This window comes from Ornithodoros turicata, chromosome 4 (genome assembly GCF_037126465.1).
Source record: "Ornithodoros turicata isolate Travis chromosome 4, ASM3712646v1, whole genome shotgun sequence".
Lineage (NCBI taxonomy): Eukaryota > Metazoa > Arthropoda > Arachnida > Ixodida > Argasidae > Ornithodoros > Ornithodoros turicata.
In genome coordinates this window covers 53,577,147-53,601,176 of record NC_088204.1, presented here as the reverse complement: position 1 = coordinate 53,601,176, position 24,030 = coordinate 53,577,147, and the positions used below count along the sequence as shown (strand labels likewise).

General features: G+C 45.3%; 1 protein-coding gene and 1 long non-coding RNA gene across 5 annotated transcripts in view; one reads left to right on the top strand and one right to left on the bottom strand.

Annotated features, from left to right (window-relative positions):
• Window positions 1-24,030, bottom strand: part of LOC135393181 (uncharacterized) — a 294,635-nt gene that overhangs the window by 28,149 nt on the left and 242,456 nt on the right. The gene's annotated exons all lie outside the window — the stretch shown is intronic.
• LOC135391548 (MIF4G domain-containing protein-like) overlaps window positions 441-24,030 on the top strand; it is a 50,817-nt gene continuing 27,227 nt past the window's right edge. Inside the window, exons 1-5 of one of the 4 annotated variants that reach the window (XM_064621849.1) lie at window positions 441-658; window positions 5,318-5,435; window positions 14,325-14,573; window positions 20,851-20,992; window positions 21,054-21,172. In XM_064621849.1, coding sequence (XP_064477919.1) covers window positions 5,337-5,435; window positions 14,325-14,573; window positions 20,851-20,992; window positions 21,054-21,172 — 609 coding nt within the window. In that variant the 5' untranslated portion in view covers window positions 441-658; window positions 5,318-5,336. Of the gene's footprint in view, window positions 659-4,139; window positions 4,657-4,682; window positions 4,781-5,317; window positions 5,436-14,324; window positions 14,574-20,850; window positions 20,993-21,053; window positions 21,173-24,030 lie in introns of those variants that run through there. The other 3 variants (XM_064621850.1, XM_064621847.1, XM_064621848.1) reach the window with 3 other exon arrangements.

The window sequence follows — 24,030 nt, the reverse complement described above, 5'->3', positions numbered from 1 at the left end:
GATAATATATGGCTGTGATTCTTTGTACATAAATTTTGGATGAGTACATATGCATATGTCATCACCTGCACAGCAGTGGGAATTGTCAAAGTTGTGTCGACTATACGACCAGAGATGAGGTAGGTAGGATCTCGCGTGAATAAACCCTTTGTTTTCGACGCAGTTTGATCGACGGGATCGCAACCCCCGCAACCCCACCACCACTATTGTGCGCCTTTCGCAAACGTTCGCAAATACGGTCAACACCGAACCAGAGAACGAGTGGGAAAAGACGCGATGCAAATAAAATGCGAGCTGAATCCTATTTCTCGCGTAAACGGTCCACTGCGCAAAAATTTCGTCGTCAGCCTCCTTTCTTATTATTTTTTCGTCTGATCGACGCGTCACTGCCTACGACTGGCAGAAAAAAGAAAAAGAAAATCGCGTCGAACGACCCAAAGAAGGAGAAGCGGAGGCGCGGAGGAGTCACTTTCGACCCGCACGCCGCCCCGGCCCGAAAAACATGGCGGTGGTCTTGCCGTTTGCGGCGTAGGCCTCCGCTGCAAGCACGCGGCCACAGAGAACGATACGTCGTGCCGTCAACGTCCACAAGGGTGGAAAGGTGCATGGGATACGACGCACGAACGCCGACTACTACGTGAAACGACTTGAGAAATCGGTAACCTTCCATAGCGCGGCCATGGCGCGCACTTCACAAAATGCTCGAAGCTCTGCGTACTGAACTAGAAGTAGAAGCTACGATCACCGGTGTGAAAGTATCCCGTTAGTAATCGCATGTAGAGAGAAATTGAGATAAGTGGCGTTCGTTTGGGAAGCTTTTGAAATGAGTGTGTGTATCTTATTCCGCATGAACGGTCGCATCAATGCTGAGGCTCGTTATTGACAGCTGAGCCTTTGAGATGATGCAAAAAGCTTACAAACTTGCACATTCGTTTTGCTAGCTATTGCTGTTTGAAGCCCGTAGATAAAGTGTGATATGAGACATGTCATTTCGATAGAAGCATGTCACTTGCATGACGCCTTTCTGGCTAGATTTCGCATACGCGAAGGTTCGCCCAGACCCCCATGACACTTTTGGGCAGTGCCTGATACAGGATGTGTAGGGTTTTGCCTGATTTCAGGTGTCACGTAGCAAAATTTGGGGGTAATGAGGATAATCACGATATTCGAGAAACACCAGCATTTTATGAATGACACGGAAGTTCGCAAACGATGTCATTTCGGCATTCAGGCGTTGCCATTCTGCAAGGGGTCTACCAATAAGAATACTGTTATGTCATTCACGTCTAAATGCTTGTACGGCTTTATACCACACTATTTGGCAGGTGGTACACTGTGGTTGTCTCAGAGAACGCATGACAAAGTTTCCCGAAGCGTTGCTTGTATTATAAGCCCCAAGCCAGAAACCGATTTCTAAAACAATGTGAAGCCCCGTAGTTCTTGGAGAGCACACATGTGAACTGGAAATTTTCACGCGATTGGGAAAACTGTGAAATACATAAATGACAAAGCAATGTGGCACCGATGACAGGCACACCGGGAGGTGTGTGGTTTATCGTTCTCATCATTCTAATCAGTATGAGAAGCTTTGGTTTGATGCTTTCGAGCTCTGTTACTCTACTGTGCTAATCCAACTGATGCTGTGAGTATCAGAAGTGTAGTTTTGAGTCTCATTTTCTCAACAGCAAGCTTCCTGGATCGCAGTCACGAACTCTAGCCGAATTTCAAGGTTGAGACGATATTTACGTGTTTATATATCAGCCTCTCATAATCGATCCAGACGAATGTCGGCACAGTTACCCCTGAAGTGGGCCCAGGACGCATACTAACCCCCCCTGTCCCCCACCCCTTCCTGCTGTCCTCACTCCATCTGTCCACATCTGTACGCAGCTCATAGCCACAGTTGCTTCGCAGCGCTAACGCGGAATTTAAAAAAAAAGAATTGCTCTTGCCTGCTTCGAGATTGCTTAACGCTACGTGGGAGCAACAGCACGTGCCGAGTGTGTCGGTTCAACCGAATTTAAAATACATCACAATGTGACATCCGTATTCAACGTATTCAGTCTGCGGTCGTTCATTACCGTTTGATGTCAGACATGAATAAAAATATGTTGTGCCACGCGCAAAATATTTAGCATTGTAAATCTATAAAATTTGATCTGAATAGGTTTATTAAGCAGCTGACTAAAGCACCTGTATCTAGATACTTTTTGTGTGTCTTGAGGACAATATTAGATACGCATGCGTACTTGTAAAGGTGAACTCTGTTACTTTTTCTAGTAACTTGTATTTCTTTATTGAGTTGATTTTTTAGACATAAAAGGAAATGTGGGCACCAATCTTCGAACGCACATGACAGCCAGGAAGCTTGAAATGACTGTGCTCCTTCCCGCTAATTATACGTATGCGAGTGATTGAACAACAAGCCAAGCCGAACAACTAATATGTTTTTTATGTTTTCATTTGTCTCTTTGTCTACTTATCAATACAATAGAAGATGGACGATAACCCATAGCAAAGCGATAGTGGAGTTTTGCAAACAAAAACGCTGTACATAAATCCACTCACAGCAACAATAACAGAGATTTAATCATTAGTCAGTAACAGACACACAGTAACAGATAATACGAGATTATCATCTGGCAGTCACTAATCAGTCACTAATCAGTTACCAACGCGGTCATTAAAAACCAACAAACGTCATATAGGAGATAGAGCGTCTTGCCACCCAGCCTGGTTGAGGCAATCAGAAAGAACCCTGTTTATGGAGGATTTATAATCCTTTGCTGCCTTCACACTTGGAGGCAAATTCCATATCTTTATCCCAATATATCCAGTCGTTTGTTTACCGTAAATATTTTTCGCATTACTCAAATTAAAGTTGCCCAGGTATCCCTGTCTCCAGTGTTCCTTCATTTAATTTGACCTGGGTCAATAACCAGGAGAAAGTGTTCGTCATGACTTTATGCATCCCAACAAACAACAGACGTCCTGACGACGTCTGTAGGATATCCCATCTTGGACAATGGGATATCCCTGGGAGCAGTCTGAGTATCCCATAGATATCCATGCGACATACAGGAGACCAGGATATGGGCAGTGTTTGGACGTCGCAGATATATCCCTGCGATGTCACCTCGGGATATTGGGACAAATGTGGGACGTTTATGAACCGTTATTGTTCTGACTGTTCAAATTCAATATAATGTGCACTTATTTTACTTGATGCATCAGAAGTGACGACGCCCCGGTTTTATTAACGGAAAGTAGCCTACATATAGTATGTTAATTAATGAACGTAAACGTGTTTAAAGGTGCTCTCATCCTAAGAATAGGAGCAGCCCAGCAACGTGCGCCCCCTCCACTCCACCGCGTTCGCGGAGGGAGACCACATAGCGTCTGTTGACGAAGTGGCTGGAGCATACACTGAAATACAAGTTGCAGGGGCACGTTCATTATAAGAGTATTGCTGCGTAACACATTCCTAACGGTGAGGGGGTGCGTCTTTGCAATTAATTCGTGTATGTGCAGATTCAAGGTATAACCAATAACGTTTCTGACATGCCTTCCTATCGAGTATTGTGTTTTTAATTCAAGCTATTGTCTATAATGTGCTTACCTGCGGAGTGGAGCTGTAAAAGTGATCGAATTATGTTGCTCGGCGAGTGTCACGCACAGATAAATACGTTGCATGGCCAGCAGCACGCGAACGATAGAGATATACATATAACGGTTTTACTTGTTCCCCCATATCTAGTTAAGGTTCACAGAAGTTTTTGCTTGGTCTCAGCGCAAGAAAAAAGTTGCTGACCAAATAATATGTGAAACATCACATATTTATCCGTATATCTCCAGGCGACGTCCTGGCGACATCCCACTGATGTTCAATGGTTCAATCAGTGCCCAAAATCTGGTATATACTAGATCTTGCACGCATACCTCGAGGATGCAGGCTTTTCAAACATCCAAAGTGCAATATCCTACAGACGTCCCTGGGACATCAGTTATTTACTAAGTAAAACAAACTCGAATGCTTTTTTGGGATATCCCACAGATATCGCATAGATGTCCAGATATTCAGGACGTTCACGATCTTGTAGGGATATCCTAGGGATATTAGTGGTTTACTGGGATAAGGATAGCCATGCGTTGATATACCGCATAATCGAAAGGAAGAATTTTTAATTCATTGGATATGGTGCTTACCTTTTTGTAAAACACGAATTGGTTCAAGTTAAGAAGACTAGGTATTTTTCCATGATTTGATGCAATACACCAGATGAGAATGGACTTCGACCGTTTCGCCATCTTACGGGAAGATGCTGAAACACAGGTATAGCCGATTCGGCAGCGGCGTTTTTTTAATTTTCACTATTTTACCGTAGAGAAACACACCAAGCGGAATTACTGACATAAAATTTCGGGGTATAATATGTCCTCTAACATCTACTTTAGCTTCCCGACGCTGTTCTTATTTGTTTTATCTTTGTTACAAACCCCGAAGTTTATCTTGGTGAACCCTGTACTACTCCCAGACACGTTATTTTATCAGTTTATTGTATAGGCTTGCCATCAATTTGAATTGACAGGTCATAACTTTGAAATTTGGACCACCTACCTCTGAATACCACACCAGTTGTCTTATCAATGTTGAATGTAAGTTGATTTAATTTAAACCATTTACTTATGTACCGCAAGTTTGGATTTGCTCGATGGGAAGCATTCTACAGATGGACCGGTTAAAAATTGACGTGTCATCTGCATATGATACGCAGTTAGTGTGAGCAAGTCCATTTGGAAGGGCATTTATGTGTAGTGATAACAGGATAGGCCCCGAACAGCCTCGGGGAAATCCAGTGTTTATTCTCGTTTGGCTGAGCAAGTATGACCAGTAACTACAATTTGAGATCGTAAATATCGTTTATTTTGCCTCCTTCGTTTATTTCACCTAGATTGCAAACCTAAATTGCAGTACAACTAAGAAATGCACTATTCAATACATTGGATGAGCCAAGAAAGTGTGCTTTAAGATTTTGGTAAAACTTTTGAAGTTGATTGAGGAAAGTATCTGCGAAAGCATCTAGTAAATTTTCGGAGGTACCTGTAACTGTATCAGTATTTTCTCCAAATAGTATCTCCAACTAGAACTTAAGTAACCTTGAACCCATTTATCTGAAGCTGTGACTGAGATACTTTGTAAGAGTAACTCTAACAACCTTGGAGCCGACACATGAACACCAAAGGCTGAAACAATGCATTCTTGTATATTGGTGACGAAAAAGTCGCATCATGAGAGTGACGGCTGTTACTGCTTCAGACTCAACGAACTGGTGGGAATGCTGAGCAACGACGTGCCTCCCCCCTCGCCCGGGCTCAACATGGAGCATGGCTTTGTGCGCAGGATCGAAGAAAACCAGATGAACAGACATTACCAGGTATGAACAGCAAGCCACGACTACTATGTGACCCACTTGGGGGGGACTCATTCTAGCTGCTGATCCTACTGTGTCCTTTTGTGGTGTTTTGTTTTCAACAAAGAAATTCGTAGGGACAATGAAATGCCCAATGACAATCCATTCTCATTCATTCATCCATTTTCAAGAGGGCTTGATTCCTAAAATACTACAAGAGCAAAATTATCCAAATGAAACACTACTGCGCATTAAGCAGTAATGGTTGCACAAGTAGGGCATGTCTAAAGGAGCATGGAAGGTCTCGGTGGGGAAAAAAACAAAACAAAAAAAAGCAAAAGCAGTAGAAATTAGGATTACAAGCTCTAGGATATTCACACAAAAGGTGCGAGTGCAGAGTGTGATCCTGGAGTGCAGGAGAGCTTTCAATCTCACAAGTTAAGAAAGCAACTTCCCACCGGTCTGCAACATCGTGTCGCTCGCCCCATAGTGAAGCATGTGCCATCGTTTTCCTTATTTCTTTTGGCCATATTTAGAGCTGTTCATCCAGCATCTGAAGCAGAGCAGCCAGCCCGTTGCCTTGCTTCCTTCCATGCCAGTAGAAGTGCTCCACTGAACTGATGTCGCAACGTGCCTGAAAGTGGTGGGAGGGATGGCTGCTGCTGCGCGCACTCTTGTAAACTAATTTTCTTAGGAAATGTGTGCTTCCCGAAAGAAATATTTTCGGTTCGTGAAGGTAGTACGTTCACGTCACGTGGTACCGGAATACAGTGGAGTCCCGTTAATTCGAATTCAAAGGGGACTGAAGAAATAAGCAGAGTTCGACCTAAAGGGAGTCACTTTGAATCTGGGCTTACTGTGCTGGCAGTGCATACTAGATACATCGGGGACACGGAATGGCTTACTAGGCCCTGCCACACGTTCCCGGACACGCAATGCCGGTAATGTAAGAGGCTCATTCATATTCCAAAATGTTTATGTGCAAGCGAGCATTAAAACATCTCAGGGTCATAGGTCGGCGAATTCACTCATGATGTCCATCACCGACATCATTCACCATCACATCACTCAGAATGATGTGATGTTGAGTGATGGGCAATGATGTTATGTGATGTTGAGTGAAGTTGAATGATGGGCAATGATATTATGTGATGTTGAGTTTGATGTTGAATGATGGGCAATGATATGATGTGATGTTGAGTTTGATGTTGAATGATTCAATGATGTGATGTGATGTTGAGTTTGATGTTGAATGATGGGCAATGATGTGATGTGATGTTGAGTTTGATGTTGAATGATGGGTAATCATGTGATGTGAATTTGAATTTTATGTTGAATTATGAGCAATGATGTGATGGTGACAGTAATGTTGAGTGACGGGATATGATTTGATGCTGAGTTTGATGTTGACTTATGTGCGAAGGTGAGATATTGAAGACCCTGCGAGGGGGTTTTTTCAAGTTGAAATCTGCGGTTTAGGGTGTAGGGTTGACATTAGTCGTGGGCGGTTGGATGGGTGCATACAACTGCCCATCGAAGCAAGCATTGCAAGTATGCATGACTAGACATGAATATGATACCCCATTTTCAGCGTACCTGTTCTCGTGCCCTATGATAATCTGAGCTCAACGGAAGTGGCGGGAAGGTTTCAGTTGTATGTGTGACCTTGCTGCTGGGGGTGGGAGGGAGGGGAAGTTTGCAGTTCACCGTTATGTTCAGCCTTTGTTTCGGGGTCTCGGTCGTTTGGGCGGAGCTGCACTTGGATGAATAACAAAGAGCAGGGGAGGTGGGCTGACCTTGGCGCGCTCGCGCTCTTAGTTTTGCGTCGCCTCAGAGCAGGCGTGGTGTTGTGGGGATGGCTCCAGGATTAAGAGCGGCGGGCTGTTATATCTGATGTGTCATATGTGGGAGGGGAAGGGCTTGCCGTTCAGCGTTGTATTTAGAGTTGGGGACTTTGTGGTGCTGCACTTGGATGTCATCCGTAAGGGACAGAAAATGAGGGTTGACCTTGGCGTTCTCGCGTTGTTTGATTTGCATCGCTTCAGAGCAGGTGCGTTGTGGAGGTTGGTTCCAGAGCATAAAGAAGCGGCGCGTTCGGGCTTATAAATCGGTTATGAAAACCAGTCTCTTGGCACTCCTTAATTTTCTCTTTATTACTGCTGGCAATGAAACATTCCTGGTGTCTGGGCGAATGAGCGGGTACATGGAGAAATGGGACGGGTATTGTGCAGTATGAACTCGGGGAAAATCACTGTCATGTGAACAAAAAGACAGCATCAATTGTCCGACATCGTTTTGGGCAACCAGAGCATACCACGCTTCCGCCTTATGATCTTTTTCGCAATTTTTCCGAAAGGCAGAATGCAAGCATCAATGAAAAATTGTCCAGGGGAATGTGGCATGAAACTGGGTTGCACAATTTTGGCGCGTACTCTGCACACGTACAGCCGATAACCCAGTATATTATGCTAAACAGCTTCGGGACGCAGCCCCAATGTTTCATTGCACACAATTTTGTTTTTGCGGTTTCGTTATCCGAACTTGTCTTTTGTTTCTGAGTACGACGGTCAAAATAGTTTTCTGTCAGGAACAGTCTAACAGGATTAGTACAGAATAGAAAACAAAGTGACGACTGTGATGGTCCGCAGGTATGGCTGGTGACTGAATTCGACACGTCAAAGAAGTCACTGCAAGAAAGACGACTCACATAAAAGAAAATACTGTAGAACGATTCGGCCTCACGTACAGTGTGCTCTCACGCCTGGACATTTATGCACTTCGTGGCTAGGAATCGGTATATAGACACTTCGAACTGCGGAAACCGTTGTCCGGCCTGACCTTTCGAGCGCCGTCGAGTTTTTGATACACTCCGTTCTGGAATAGGATTACAGATCACTACGACGATCCCAAAGGAACTGCGCATGGGTGCGCGCGTTTCTTCCAGGTTTAGCATAGAGCGTGACTCACATGATATTCACGTTGTTCGGCCCACGTTGTATAGACGATATCAAACCAAACCAACCGTGCTTCTAGCCGCGAAAGCCCTTTGGTAGCAGAGCTCAGAGGGAAAGCAGGCCCGCGTACCGCCGAACTGGCGGATGCACGAAACATGCCGCCAAAGAGGGTTCGCGCCGGTTGAAGCCGACTGTGAGCGGTTGAATGCAGAACCCAGTGCAGTGCTGCGTGGATGGGAAGCGGAGTGTCGGTCGTTTCAGCAATCACGGCTGCCCATGGGCGTTCCCAAGATTTTTTTTCAGGGGGAGGGGGATATGATATCTGAAAATAATCATTACGACTTATGTCTAAAGTAGAAAGTAAAAAAATGGGCACGTATGTGCACTGGTGCGACCAGTTGTTCCAGGACGCTTGACGTGTGAAAGCAATGAATGATTTAGAAGATTATTTCAGCACGTGTGTCCACAAGACAAGGCCTATTCCATTACCTGTTGCAAAAGGATGCCACCGTGTTCATACATTCAGCTGGGAGATTCAGTGATACATGAACAGCGACCCATCGATAATCAAAAAAGCAGTGCTCATAAATATGCACTGAAAACTCTGCAGAAGTATACATGCAACTATGCACCTCAAAATATGCATTAAAATTGTTAATGTAAGTATTGTTTTTCGTCGTTTTTGGTACGAAGGTATACAACAAAGAAGGCATGCACCACAGACATTGTCTGCTTTTTGCACCGTACCACAGTGCATATTGAATAATAATATAATTGGGAGTAAATTTACGCGCATCGTAAGTTAGCCCATTTGTGTGAAGAGATGCTGCACGTAGAGCATGGTAGGGCTACTGATAATTTCGACCACCCGGGGTACTTTAGACGTGCCAAAGCAATCTTTAACACACCGGTGCTGAAGCAATGTTTATCACTCCCACATTGCTACCATTCTCGGCCAGGATTGAACCCGTGATCATGAGCTCAGCAAGCGAACACGTTACCAACAGAGCAACTGAGGCCGGCAGTGCAGATTGAAATGTGAACTAGGTAATTTTCCTAACTGTATACAGAAAGCGAAGAAGCAGAGTACGGCCCACCAGACCCAGACGCCATGCTGCTTACACCAGTGCATCTAGAAATACAGCAAGACATACACACACGCACGCACACACATCCACACACGCGCGCGCACACACACACAAAGGCAATTGGAGCAGATGGCAATATCCCAAAACACGCGCTGTGCGAGTAGTTTCCGTATATGCCGTAACGTACGAAACATTCATTTATATACGCACTATAGAATCCACTAATCGGCTCCGAACCATGACCAAACGTGCTTCTATCGTAGAGATACGACACTATATCGAGAGAGAGAGAGCGAGAAAACAAAGATGCATTTGCCTGAAAATCCGCCGTCTTACTGCTAAATATTTGCAATGCACCCCCAATTCAAACAGCCCAGTTTAAAAGTCCCAGTTGAAACAGCAGCACCTCGAAACCTCCCGACTGGGGGAAAAAAGGAAATCTCAACGCACGCAGAAAAACAGGGGCGAAGTCAGGATACTCCCCTGCACCCTTTATTGGCACATGCCTCCTTCCCATCATGGGATCGCGGTCATTCCCCGATGCAGCGTAACCGACTACCGAACACCGACGAGCAGTTTCATCACCCTACCCGCCTCTCTCCACACAACCGCCACCTTCCACATACGTAGCAGAAGACGGAAATATGCCAGCTTTATGAGCAGCCGTGCAGCGCCAAGAAACTTGATACCATAAAGCCACCGGATGCCAAGGCCAAGACCTGCCATGCCTTTTCTAATGTAACAATATCAGCAGTCGATCGGCGTGTTGCGCAACAACCCGCAAACTAGGAGGACAGCGGCATACCAGGTGCCACGCCACTCGCCAATCCTTACCCTACGCACCTGGTATTTGCATTCACGCTTTCAGTACAACCCATCGCCACCCCGCCCCGTCAAGGCTCGCTCCGGGAAGTGGGCGGGCGCCCCGCCAAGCCCCGCCCACCATTGCGGCAGCACAAACACAACACCTGTTTAATTTACGAACGTCACTGTAAACGGCCGCCACCCAAAAGATGACATCTGCCCAGGAGCCGGGACGCACAGTCACCGAAGCCCCGAAGCCAAGTCGTCGCCGAAGCGCAAGCATGCGCAGTATACAAGGCCCCCAGTCTCATAACCGGTCCCTGCAGTTCAGATTCAAAGTCCATCATACACAACGAAGTTGAATTCTGACCTATGATATGATGGGCTATGATGTCAAATGATAAGTAATGATGTGATGGGCTGTGATGTCGAATGATGGGTAATGATGTGATGGGCTGTGATGTTGAATGATGTGCTATGATGTGATGGGCTGTGATGTTGAATGATGGGTAATGATGTGATGAGTTGTGATGTTGATGTTGAATGATGGGTAATGATGTGATGAGCTGTGATGTTGATGTTGAATGATGGGTAATGATATGATGAGCTGTGATGTTGATGTTGAATGATGGGTTATGATGTGATCAGCTGTGATAGTGATGTTGAGTGATGGGTTATGATGTGATGGGCTGTGATGGTGATGTCGAATGATGGGTTATGATGTGATGGGCTGTGATGGTGATGTGATGTTATGGGCTGTGGGCTAGGCCGGACATGATGTGATGTTGAATGAATATTTCGAAAAATGCCGACCTATGCTCAGGGTAGGAAATAATCGCCGGGTGCTCCCGATCCCGTGTGTAGTCTGTAATCGGGCACAGCTCGGCAATTCGAATAACTGTTGCACATGTTTACATGATCCAGTTACCGGGAGCTTCCCCCCGTTGAAATACACGTATCTTTGACGTGACCCGAGCACCATTTCAAATTATTCAGAAGTTTGAATCAAGAGGAATCCACTATATACATGTTCCAATTGCCTTCCATGCTCCTTTAAGAGACTGTAAAGAACCCATCCCCAATATGAAGCCATTCTAATAGTTGAAATATGGAAGCCGTCGGAAAAGCAAGACAGCAGGGGGATTTGAACCACACATCTCTCGATTACCGGTCAAGTGCCTTCACCAATTCGACCATGCTGCCATCTGCCTTTCGAGGACTTGCCTAACAGTTTCAATTGACTTACGGGACACGCATTCACCCTTATCACACTCACTCCTACATCTCTCTTCATTCGCACCCACCCACACATACATACACATGACACAAGTATGAGGCCGTGGCAACTGGTTAACGTGATGGTAATTGACTGGAACATAAAAACAGACAAACACAACACTGCTGCCTTGTTCTTGTGTATGTATGTTTTGAATGAGAAAAGACGTAGGAGAGAGTGTGGGGAGAGTGAGTGTGTGTCCCGTCAGTCAATTGAGGATCCTAGGCAAGTCGTCGGAAGGCAGATGCCAGCGTGATCGAATTGGTCAAGGGACTGGTGATCGAGAGGTGCGTGGTTCAAATCCTGCTGCTGTCTGGCTTTTTTAATGACTGCCATATTTCAACTGTTCATGTTCCCAGGCAACTTGAGGCCTGTGTTGTGTTTGTCTGTCTGTGTGTTCCAGCCTCAGAACAATTCCTTTCCATCATGGTCACCATTCTGATAGGTTTCTAAACTTTGTAAGTGGGTTGGAGTGGTGCCTGTCGTCAACTCGGAATACAGTCATCTGAATAGTGTTCTTTCCATGTCATATTTATAGGGTTCTTCGTTTTTGGGTTTCGTTGGGATTTTTCAAATTCAGGAGGAAAAAATCGGGTGCTACTTACACACGAGAATTCGGGGAGAAATCGGGCGCTACGATCTCTTTTGATGTGTCATCGGGGAATTTTCGGGTGAAACGAAAGGCTTATTAAACAAGCCACCGCCACTGCCACTGGGACGAGAAACAAGAATATTTCTATTTCCGCTTGGGAACTGGGGCAATGAACGACCGTGGTATTCAAACACTTGCCCGAGCTCCAAAAAAGCTTGTCTTTGACTCCTGTAGGAGGGGATTATAAAAGGAGGACAAATAGGTTGTCACGAATAGCTCTTCTTGCCTATATTATGATTCACTTTTCCGACGACAAGTTGAAGGACCACAAGGATTTCGGGTAGATATCGGGTTTTACCCGAATCCTTGAAAACTTGTTCGAGGGGGGAACTATCGTGAAAAATCGGGTTTAACCCGAAAAGGAAGAACCCTACATATTTATTGGTGGTAGCAACTACAGGAATAGCAAAGCTTCAAGATGTATTAAAGAGCACTAACGTGTTCATGTGGGGTAGTTGATTCATATTAGATACAAAAGAACACAGCCAAAGACGAGGGACGAAGACGATGCTACAACTGCTTGTTAAAGGGGTTGTGGCACTTTGATAGACGTAGTTGATAGACATCGTGCACACATTGTATTGCACGCTGGAGCATTGAGGAAAAAAAATAACTTCTATACGTGTCGTATTTGGCAAGATATAAACCTCTGAACACACATATCTCGTCCAGCTCTGACATCAGAGCTCCGGCCGTTCCCGTTGGTAATCGTAAGCACGTGACCTCTCTCGCACTTCCTCACTGGCCGAGACACCTGCCTTGGCGTGGGAGCTGCATGAGTTTCAGTGCTGGTTTTCCACACATCCATTATAACGTTTGCTGTAAAACATTGAATGCACATTGCCCCGGAGCATTAGTCGCGACGTTGCCCACCTCTTTGAGACCAACAACGGTGAGCTCTAGCACCTCCACCACTTGGAATGCAGTTTCATAACGATACATATATAGGTAGACTCTCGTTAATTCGAATCCGGATAATGCGTATGTTCAGTTACTTAAGGGGGTGCAACACCCTCCTGGCCCAATGACATTCCTCACGCATTTTTCAAACCGCATAACTCCACAAGGAATTGCTCAGTTTGCATAAAATAGGTCTTGAATTGAGGATCTCAATGGGTTCTAGTACTTAATGGTGCCAGAAATTCATCTTTCATGGAAATTTTTTCGCAGACGTCAGAAATTGCGTTTCACGCTTCCTTCAAATTTATTGGCTGGTCACAAAATAAATAGAACTAAGGTGAGAATTTTAATCCCATTAAGTACTAGAAAAATATGTCTAAAATCAATATGTCCCAAAAGAATTTGTTTATGTCGAAGCATAGAGTTGCTACACGGATTCTTGTGAGCAGTGGTTAGCGAATGCTGACCTGCTGGGATTTTGGCTGTGCGTGGTGGTGCCATCCATCTGCATGCCACAGAAATCTGCACAGGTGGGAAAAACCGGATGAATTGTCACAATCAATCTTTTGGCATGTGATAATAAATGGAGTGTGGAGGCGCAGCTGTCGCTCGTTATCTCGGAATCCTTTGTTCTGTGGTTGTGCTGTGCCTGCCAGTCACGGATTTTCACATAGCAGGAAACCTGTCTGCGGAAAACGGAAGAGAAGCGCTGAAATTTTACAAGAGAAGGCATCTGGATAATCCTTAAGTGGTACTAGACACTCACGAATCAAGCAATCTTTCATCGAGAGCTAGCGGAAGCGACAGTACGCAAGACGTGTCTGCAGGAACGTCCGGAAACGGACCCTGTGTTGTTGAAGGGCGAAGCATTGTGGACAATATGCACTTGTTCAACTAATTTCAAGCTCTGAGAATCCACAGCCCATTCAACTGCACACTTGCTGTCATGAAGATAATGTCAGAAAACAGAAATAGATTGCGGAACAAAATTACGCTGCAGTGCAAAACGTGCTTGCTGAAGGCCGTTACAGCTACTGAGGGCCACCCAGATAGCATGTCAGATCGTATGGACATGAACAGAGTAGCTGTATCCAGTGTGCTATCCACTGGGGCTGGGCTTGAATTAACGAGGGTCCACTGTAATTGCATTTTACGCTTATCCGGGATAACTTGAGACCAAATATCGCAAACCCTTTAAGCATCTTGTATGGAAAGTCATTAAAAACAATCTTTTTGCAGATGAAAGAAGATGCCCTTAGGCGCAGTGAAACGGCCAAGCTGGCACGCCGTGTGGGGATGCCCAATAAGTCTACCAAGCCCACTATTGAGATCTATCGGCCCCCGGGTAGGAGTCGGACAACGGTTTCGGACGGGAGGTCATTGGACACATGTGCATCTGCAGGAGTGAGGGTCAATTCTGAGGCTTGCAATGGAATTCCTCCCTACTGCCAGGAGGAGGAAGAGGCACCACGGACTGTGCACTTTCAGGCGAGTCCCTTTGGTCATCTGGAACTTGTGAACAACCTAAGAGAGTATTTTTAACGTAATTTTGGAGACTTGTACATGGGGGCTCAGGGACTTTTTCATCTCAGCCATGTATGCACAGAAGTCCTGTTTTTGAAATGTGGGTGAAAATTTGGAAACCGTTGTCTTAATACGAGAGTTGTACCAATATTCAAAATTTGGGATACGAATCGAATCGAAACTCCTTTATAACGAAACTCAGAAGACATTAAAAAAAATTGGCTTTGCTGTAAAGGTAAATTCGTTGAAGAGGATGTGCATCATATTGCTGCAGTACCCAATCATAGTTTTATGTAGTACTGCAGTAGTGTACTGTAAAACCAGTATACTGTTGACAAACCACTTCTTTGCATTTGAGTGCGATACGTAGTGTTGCTCTAAAAGGTCAGTTACATTTTCGTGCATGACGTGATACAGACAGACAGACAGACTTCCGCTGAAACGCAGCGCAAAAAGGTTTTTCGTAGGTTTCTCTGGTATAAATTCTTCACGTGTGACAGCAGAAGTCTGTCCATCAAGTAGCTACAGTCGCCGTCCGATTTTTCGGACTCGGCAGGGATTGCGCAAAAGTCTGAATAATCGAGCAGTCCGGAAAAACGAATTTCGCTTCAAAAGTCAACTTTATTGAGCACTAGTAGGCTGGATAACGTTGTTGATCTTGATGGGCAGTCTTCCATCTGTCCCTCGTGACATCGGCCCCTATTTCCTGAAGTGTTATTTTGTCTCTGTTGTGGGAACCTATTCCCATGTCTCGGAACCATGTTCGCCTGCCTGGCCAACCCGGGGAAATAGAATGGAAGAAGGTTACTGCGACAAGCAAGGAATGTTTATTCTACTTTGAAACCGCGACCAACTGCTCTCCGCTCCAGTCCCGTGGACACACACCCTGTCCGGCACATGGAGGAAATGTCCCACATGAGTTAGTGCATCAACGAACAAAAAGTTTATTCCGTACGTTCGTAGGCTCTTGCAGAATAATGCCCCAGGCGACTGCAAGGCCGCTCACCTCTCGCCCTCTCTACGAGCGCCGACGCTCCGCTCTCTTTTCTCACTCTTTCCCCTCGCCCCAGCAAGACATGTGACAATGCGATTAGCATACGACAGGAGGCAACGCCCTCTCGGGGCACATAATGCAGGTTGTGGTCCCCACACTATATATAGACGAAAGCAGCACAGTTCATTAGTTCAGAGTAGAGCCCTGCGCGGATGAGATTTTTGGCATCCGCATCCGACCCGCATCCGCGCACACATTACCGCATCCGATCCGCATCCGCACCATACACAACAGTTTACATCCGCATCCGATCCGCTGAGCAAAACGCAACCATCCGCATCCGATCCACAAAATCCGCACGTTTCGAAAGACGCGTAAAGACCGCCGGAAGCATGTTGGTATAATTTCGGATGCCTCCATGTTGTCACGGAAGGACTCAGTCATGACGACAAGCAAAGGTAAACCTTTCAACAAACGCGATATGGAGAGACTTCTGGAACGCGTGGAACGCTACCTCGTCGGTGCTCGCGCGGTTCGAGACGCCAGAATGCCTCCTCTCCTGTCTAGGCGCCGTGCATGGACAAAGGTGAACCCGAGCATGCGCTCGCTGTCGGCTGTCGGCGCGCAATACAAATAAATTGCTGGTGGAAAAATGACAGCACGCGGTATATCCGCATCCGATCCGCTACCGATCCGCTGCCTTCGGATCCGCATCGGATCCGCATCCGACCTTGCGCCATCCGCATCCGATCCGCACACCGCACAAAGTGCTAAATTTTCATCCGAATCCGCAAGTATCTTGCGGATATCCGCGGATATCCGCTTCCATCCGCGGATGGTGCAGGGCTCTAGTTCAGAGTTTAACAGCCGCGCTGCGAGGCGGCAAGTCCTCGGTACCCTGAAGACATGGAGGAAACCTACTTCTGGCAACATTAGATGTCACCATTCCACAAGTCCGCTTCACCTAACGCCTGTGTGCTTTAGGTGAAGCACGCTTCAAGCCCTGTCGCGCAACTCGCCGCTGGACAGCTTGTGCTGGGCCTTCGTGAATTTCGGCAGCCTCGGCTAAAATTAAGATGCAAAAACACTATGACAGGCCTCCTTCACTCGGAGTAATAGAAAATGAATATCCATTGCCTATTTTCTTGCCTCAATTTTTATATTTTGTGTAATTCGTTTCATATGAATTTTGGATGATACGAATATTTTTCAGTGTCCCGAGAGGTACATGTGATCGAGATTCTACTGACGACGCTATGGTGCAGCAGTTGCACGTTACCCGATGTGGGAAGGGGGACCTGGTTCCCTTCTGACCTGTTTCCCGCCTTACTAGATCTATATTTAAAGTGGGTTACAAAAAGAAATGACTAATGCATTGTTCCTTGACCTTTGCATTGCATCATACACACGTGGTGAGCTAGCGGCCGTTCGTGACGCTGGCTGGGTAAACATGAAACATAGTAAACCTGAAATATCGAGCGATGGGGCTGTACAGCGTCCGAAATTTTGGATGTTATTATACATTAACTCTATGTGGCCCGTGGGCGTTTCGCGAACGCGGCCGAATAATCGAGCATGTCCGAAAAGTCTGCTGGGCTTTGTATTGCGTCATGCATGAAAATGTGATTGAAGAGCATACATCCTACATCTGCAGAGTGTCAGGTAAACCAAGACTAAGTCGAAATAGATGTGATAGATGTTCATGTATTAGCACATTCAAATCACAATTTTTGGACATTTTCTGGGTACCTTCTTAGATCTAAGTTAGTTAGCACACGAGCAGCACAGACGAATGCACCCATCCTTTTGCCGTTTTGTCAGATACGTTTGTTTGCTATTGTGGTTTATGTCCACAGCAAGTGGTGTTGCCAGTGCCGCATTGTGCAGTTTCAGTTTCGATATGTTTCAGTGTCGTAGGAAATACATAAAAAGGCGTCCAGGGAATGGGAGTCTTTCTATCTCCGAGATATACTACAGCATTGATGTGTTGATCACAGTCCTCGCCGCGTGTCGTCGATGGGCCTGACATTTTACCGTGTAAGGCTTGCAAGTACATAAGCACGTTGCTCCACGTCTTATGTACGTATCGCACATGACGTCACGTGAGAGTCTGACAGTATTGGTCACAAGTGGGTTTTTACCAGCTGCTCTTTGTGGTGATATGCCCTGGGAAGTGGTGACCCACATTGCCTACTTCGGATGCGTTATCCCGTCTACGTTAACCTCGAGAAAGGAGGGAAATCCGGCCTCCTAGAAGGATGGGGTGCGCAGTTGGGTGCAGCAGAACGGCGTTCAGCTGCACAATTTTGTTGTAAGAGGTTATTATTTGGTAGAAAAGACCGGAAAATCACTTCGCTCTTCCGGTATGTTTGTTGTAACGAAATCCGTCGTAAATGTCCGAAAATTACGTTGGTCCTATGGGTGTTTGACAGGACCATCAAAAAAATTTGTTGTAGCAGTTTTTTTCGTTAAAAAGGCATTCGTTCTAGAGGACTTTGACTGTATTTCTGATATTCAGTTCATGTTCGTATCTGAAATTGATATTAAAACTTTTTCGAATATCACACCAGCTCACTACCAAGCCATTGTGGGTTGCACAATTGAATTTGTACGTTGCAGTAACAGCGACAGTCATGAACAGTATAATAGCTATAAAGTGACACGCAGAGCTTTCGAAGTTATTACGCTCATCTGCGAATGCACCGCTACACGTTTGCTAATTGAAACCAAAAGTAGTACACAGTTGTGTACAGCCTGTCCCAGCGAAACGCAGAACTGTGATAGGCTTCGTGCATTGTCAGCACAATCGCGGCTTAAGTTGATTGCCAATTAACTCTGAACACTCATGTGAGGCACACAGTACGGTTAAATCCTGGTTAAATATAGAACATTTTTTTGGTGTTGAACTGTACAATGCTGTTGACCTAGCCACCAATCCGCAGCCAAAACCCACATCTTTTACACACAAGTTTTTTTTTTAGTTTCGATCTGTAGTGACCTTTTGCGTTGCTATCCTGTAAAGCCTGAACCAGTCATTAGCTATATATGACCAAATCATGGATGTGTGTGGTGACACTGGTAATCGAGGAGGGGATGTGATGATATTTCGACAGTTTCTCCGACTTCGGAATTTTGCGACTGCATGTTAAAAATGCCGACTTGGATGGTGATAATGCTGAAGAATCATTTGAAACTGCACTGTTGCTACAGATGATAGCAAGACATATATGGCTTTAGATTAAACTAGAGCAGCGTTGAACACGAACGTTGTAGAAGCGATCGGGCAACATGAGGACAGCCTCGTCAGAGGAATCGTCGAGAACCGGGGTTTTACAGCGCTAACGAATGAGGCTGTCCCAAGCTATGCATGGAACAATGGTCTCACGTATGGCTTCACACATGACGTGGCTTGACTTGTAAAAGTATTCTTGTTCGAGGAGTTGATGCTTGTATAGTACGATATTTAAATGAGCGCAAGCACCAGCATTGCATATCGTGAAGAGGTTTACAAGAAAGCCAATATGCATCCTCAGGAGAATGTGCCTATGTTCTCTTTTTACTGCCTATTTTAGACATTTTTTTTTTTTAAATTAAATACCTGACTACTTCTTGCCTTTCTAGTACCTAAAAATCCAGTCTCTAGTACTAACTAAAGTTAACACTGTATGCAATAGGCCATTTGCAAAAGTTTCAGGGAGCAGCGCGTGCCTTGGAAGGGCTGCCGGGAAATGCTGTGCCAAACGACAGCGACGGTGCATACACCAGTACGACGATGATCGGAGACGATAGCAAATCACTGTCCTTTTGCGCAGCATTTCCCGGCAATCCCTGCCAAGGTGCACGCTGCTCCCTGGAACTTTTGCAAATGGCCTATAGTAGTAAACATGCTTCTGACACTCGCACGCCTTCAACATGTTGCCCTGCACGGCGCTTGATGCGATTTAAAACAATCTCAATTGTCTCTTTCTCAATTCAGATTTCCCAACTTTAGTTGGTCAACAAATAAGGCAGCAGAACATGAACTAAAAAGCGCAGTAAGAAAATGGATCACCAGAAAACATACGCTGAATTCTTCTCATTATAAAGAGAGAAAATGTCCCGCAATGTGTTGCCAGTGGTTGAATCTTTCCAACTTGGTGGCGTAGCACTATCCTTAAGTTCCAGTTGATCTGTTGTATGGGTGATTTAGCACCCGTTCTATCTTATCTGTTGACATGCTTGTTTGTTTGTCTATTGCCAGTGCTCTCTGTTCTGGAGACCATTTGTCTAGATGCAGTGGTGTATGTTCTGCTAATGATTATTTGTGGCTTAATGCTGGGAGACAACTATGACCACGAGTGGCGGTACAGTGGTCGGCATGTGGATTATTTTTGCCTACCAAAGGACTTTTAATGTGTGCTGAAATATAAGCACTTGGTACACCATAGTTATCATTTCTCGCAGAAATCCATGAGCCTCAGCAACTTGTACCATACCACCAAGTGCTTAGAGTACTCGGCCTGGTTCGAACTGAGGAATTAGTAGATGGACATGCTACCAGCTGATTCCATGAGGCTGGTAGTGTATGCTCTTGTGCAACATTTTCACACAAGGAGTTGTGTAATCTTAGGCCCGTTTTCACCAATGCCGATTAACAATTGAACTTTGCTTTATAAAAGGGAGCTATTATTACTGAAACTTTCATCACATCACAAACTAGCCTCTGCAAATAAGAATTGAGCAACGCTTGATCTCTGTTCAAAGTTAGCCAGCGTTGGTGAAACCGGGCCTTATTGATACAAATCTCTCTGCATCAGAGATAACATTCATAGTATCATCTTTAAATTTGTCAAATCGAGACCCTTGCATACCAGTTCCTGGAGGAGCCAGATGGAGTGCTAGACCGCATGTCGCAGTTGCTAGGTTGGACAATAATGCGAGAGTAAAGGTAATTTTTGAGCTCAGAGGTGCAGATGAGCTCTAGTTTTCCTTTTCTTTTTTTACTTTTTCATTTACACCATTTCTGGTACTAGAGCTTCACGTCTATCCTGTCATGGGCAAAAGCTCGCCTCCGGGTAGCTCTTGCCTATTAGGCTCTTTAAAGCTAGGCTGAAACCACATTAAATGACTTCCATGCCTGAACCTTAATCAGTTGCCCTATTCCCAAACCTATAGCTATTTCCATTTGGAGCTGCAGCGACAGGTCAACCGAAGAGTAATTATTACCACATCTAAGTACAGTCCCTTAAAAGCTGCTTGTACGCACAGGTTCCTCCAGCTGTTGGGATCAAGGAACCCAGAAGTGCCCTGCGCCGCTCCAAGAGTTTCAGCCATGATGAGGTGGCTCCTTTGGAACGTGGGGTTGCCTTTGCCCCTGGGTGCCAGGAGCTGCTCAAAAAGGCCCTCAATGGTAGGTTTCACAATTCAAGAAGCTACCATGGGCTTTCATTGTGACTTTGTTTTAACTTCAGATCCTAACACGATGAGCTCACAGCAGCTGATGGAACTCGTACGTGCCATCTGCACCAGAGCCACAGAAGGCATTCAGTATGCGGAGCCTTCTGCCCAGCTCTGCCTTTCCATTATTGAGGTAAGCAGTCAACCCTGTAACTTATCTGACAAAGCTGAAGAAAGGAAAAATTAGGTAGTAATATTCTCAAGCACATCTACAACATTTAGTATGCACGCTATGAAGCATTGACTGACAAAGTTATGCTTATCAATATTATCAGTGGAGCCTGTTTTTGGGAAATGTTTTTTTCCCAATTCAAGGGTGTAAAAATCGGGGAAATCGACATGTGCTCTAAATTCGTGTGAAATTGGGTGGAAATACTTAAAGTGTGCTAAATTAGGAGATAAATCATGCTCTATTACTCAAACGAACTGTGCTGCTTTGGTACAAACAGTGATGTAATTGTGTTTGCTCCCAAACAAGCTGGTGTGCATTCCTATAGATGTCTCAGTGAGGGCAATTTGCCAGGTAAAAACTGGGTTTCCCCCTGCAGCATTGTATGGAAGCTAAACACTGGCTTCAGGAAGCTTCGCTACATGGAGAAATTCGTTGCATGGAGACTTCGTTAAATCTAGGTTTAACTATCCCAGGTGAAGAATGTCTGCAATCCCTAGTGGTTTATGAAAAGATTTCCACTTGGGACCACTTTGAACCACTTTGTACGTAAGTGGTTTCAAGTGGAAATCCTTTCATAAACCACTTGGGATTGCAGACATTTTTCACCTGGAGTATCGTCCTAGTTGGCACTTTTAACGTACACACAGCACCGGGGTTGGAGAAACTATGTCGCAATGTCATCACGTCCCACTCCTGAATTGTTGCCGTCATCGCACGCGACTCTACCACAAATCGGAACTAAAAAATTGCTTTTGAGACTTAAGTTTTGGCAGTGCATGCAGTGGCACGGCGAACATCTGTGTTCAGCTCATCGCCAACAAATTTCGATAACGAGAATTTCACCGAACTATAGGCCTCACATGAGTGCTCAGAGTACACACTACATTACGATACACTAAGTACACTAAACTATACACTACAGCCATGGCACAGACACTAAACTACACTACACTAAAGCCGTGACTGTGCTGACAATGCATGAAGCGTACCGTGGATTCCCGTGTAGTGGAGTCCAGTGTACAATGGCAGCAAGCTATGGAGCATGATACTTGATAAATACAATTACGAAGGCCACAGGGCACCACCATCATCATCGAGGCATGTTTTTCCAGTTTTTCATTTTCTACAGCATGTCAAATTGTCTGTCACCACTGTCACCCAATGTCTGGCACCCATTGTTAGTGTAATTATCACATCATTTCAGCTAGTCCTCATTGTGATATTTATGCCCCAGGGTTTGCACAGGGCTTTGAAACCCCTGAAATCCCCTGAATCTGAAAGCCGCCCTTGGAAACCCATGAATTCTGGGAGTATTTCTTCATGATTAGTGTCATTTACAACAAGTTGACACATATCTATACACAACATTTAAAGAATAACGCCACAGCTTCAAGTATCCCCCCTCCCCATATGCTTCTTAAGCTTCTCATTCCTTATCAAAGTTTTCACCTATCAGACCAAATGTAGACTGGCATTGCTTCTCCTCTGGCCACACGGAGAACTTTGAGCTCATCTATCACTACCCAATAGCATTTCTTCTACATGTCGTCTGGCAACTCTTCGTACGAAAGCCCACATTGCACTTCTCTGCATGTGTGCCTACCTGCGTTCACCACGTACGCTTTGTCCATCCAGTGTGACCTTATTGACATTGCTACGAAGTACGCTTATTAAGTTAAGGTGAGGGAATATGCTCTGAAAGCGTAACTTCTACGCATCATGGCAAATCCACGAGGGCTATCGTCACACGATGTTGCATACAATACAAATTGCTGTCCCAGTTATTTTGCTTATCATGTTCTCTGCAGCAGTAGTGTGTATAGAACCAGATCTAAGCCTGGAGACATAATCCAAAGAAGTCCACGTGGGTTTTTGACAACCCTTGAAAAATCTCCCCAAGTACTGTATTTTCTTGAATCTAAGACGACTCCAGAATTCAGGGCACACAATTTTTGGGAAAAAAAGTAGAAGTGTGCGAACATCAAAATTTTTGAATACGAATCAAATATCAATACGTAGACTTCCGTTAATACGACTTCCGATAATACGTTTTTTTTTTTCTTAATACAATGAAATTTTAAGGTCCCGTCAAATGCTCATATGTTTCTATTAGAGGGGTGCGAATACAGTAAATCTCGGTTATAACAGCCCCACTTATAATGAATCTTCGGTTATAACGAATGCCTCACGAACGACCATGAAAATTTGTATTGAGTCTATGGAAATTGCCCCCGCCTATTATGAACGAATTGCCGGGGAGCCTTCGGTTACTGCGACCGAAAGAGCTCCCTCGACCACTGGAGAAGGTGAGCGCGCGACGTCAGATGCCCGCGGATTTGTCAGGCGCCGCTTGCACGTGACCTCGCTTTGCAGCCAATGCGCTGTCACCATCAGCGCGCGCTGCACGTGCACCCGTTTGGCCGATGATTAAGGCGTCATGGATGCAGGTGAAGCGAGAAACTTTGCGAAACTGCTTCAGAAAAGCTGGATTTGTTCATCAGGCACTGGCTACAGATGCCGATCGTGAAGTGGACTTTGGTGTGCGTGATACCGACACAGAACTTTGGGACAGAGCAACGGCTGCGAATCTGACTGACGGCTGTCAGTCTTTCGAGGAGTTCGCGACAGCAGATGACGACGCACAGGCCGTCGCGGACTTCAGTGATTCGGACATCATTGCCTACGTGCGCCCGCCGCCAAACGAACTTTCCGATGACGATGATGATGACACAGTGTCTTCCCCTTCTTACATTTTAACTACAGCGGAGGCACTCAAGTACGTTGCTTTGCTCCGCGATTTTGTGTACGCGAAGGCGCTC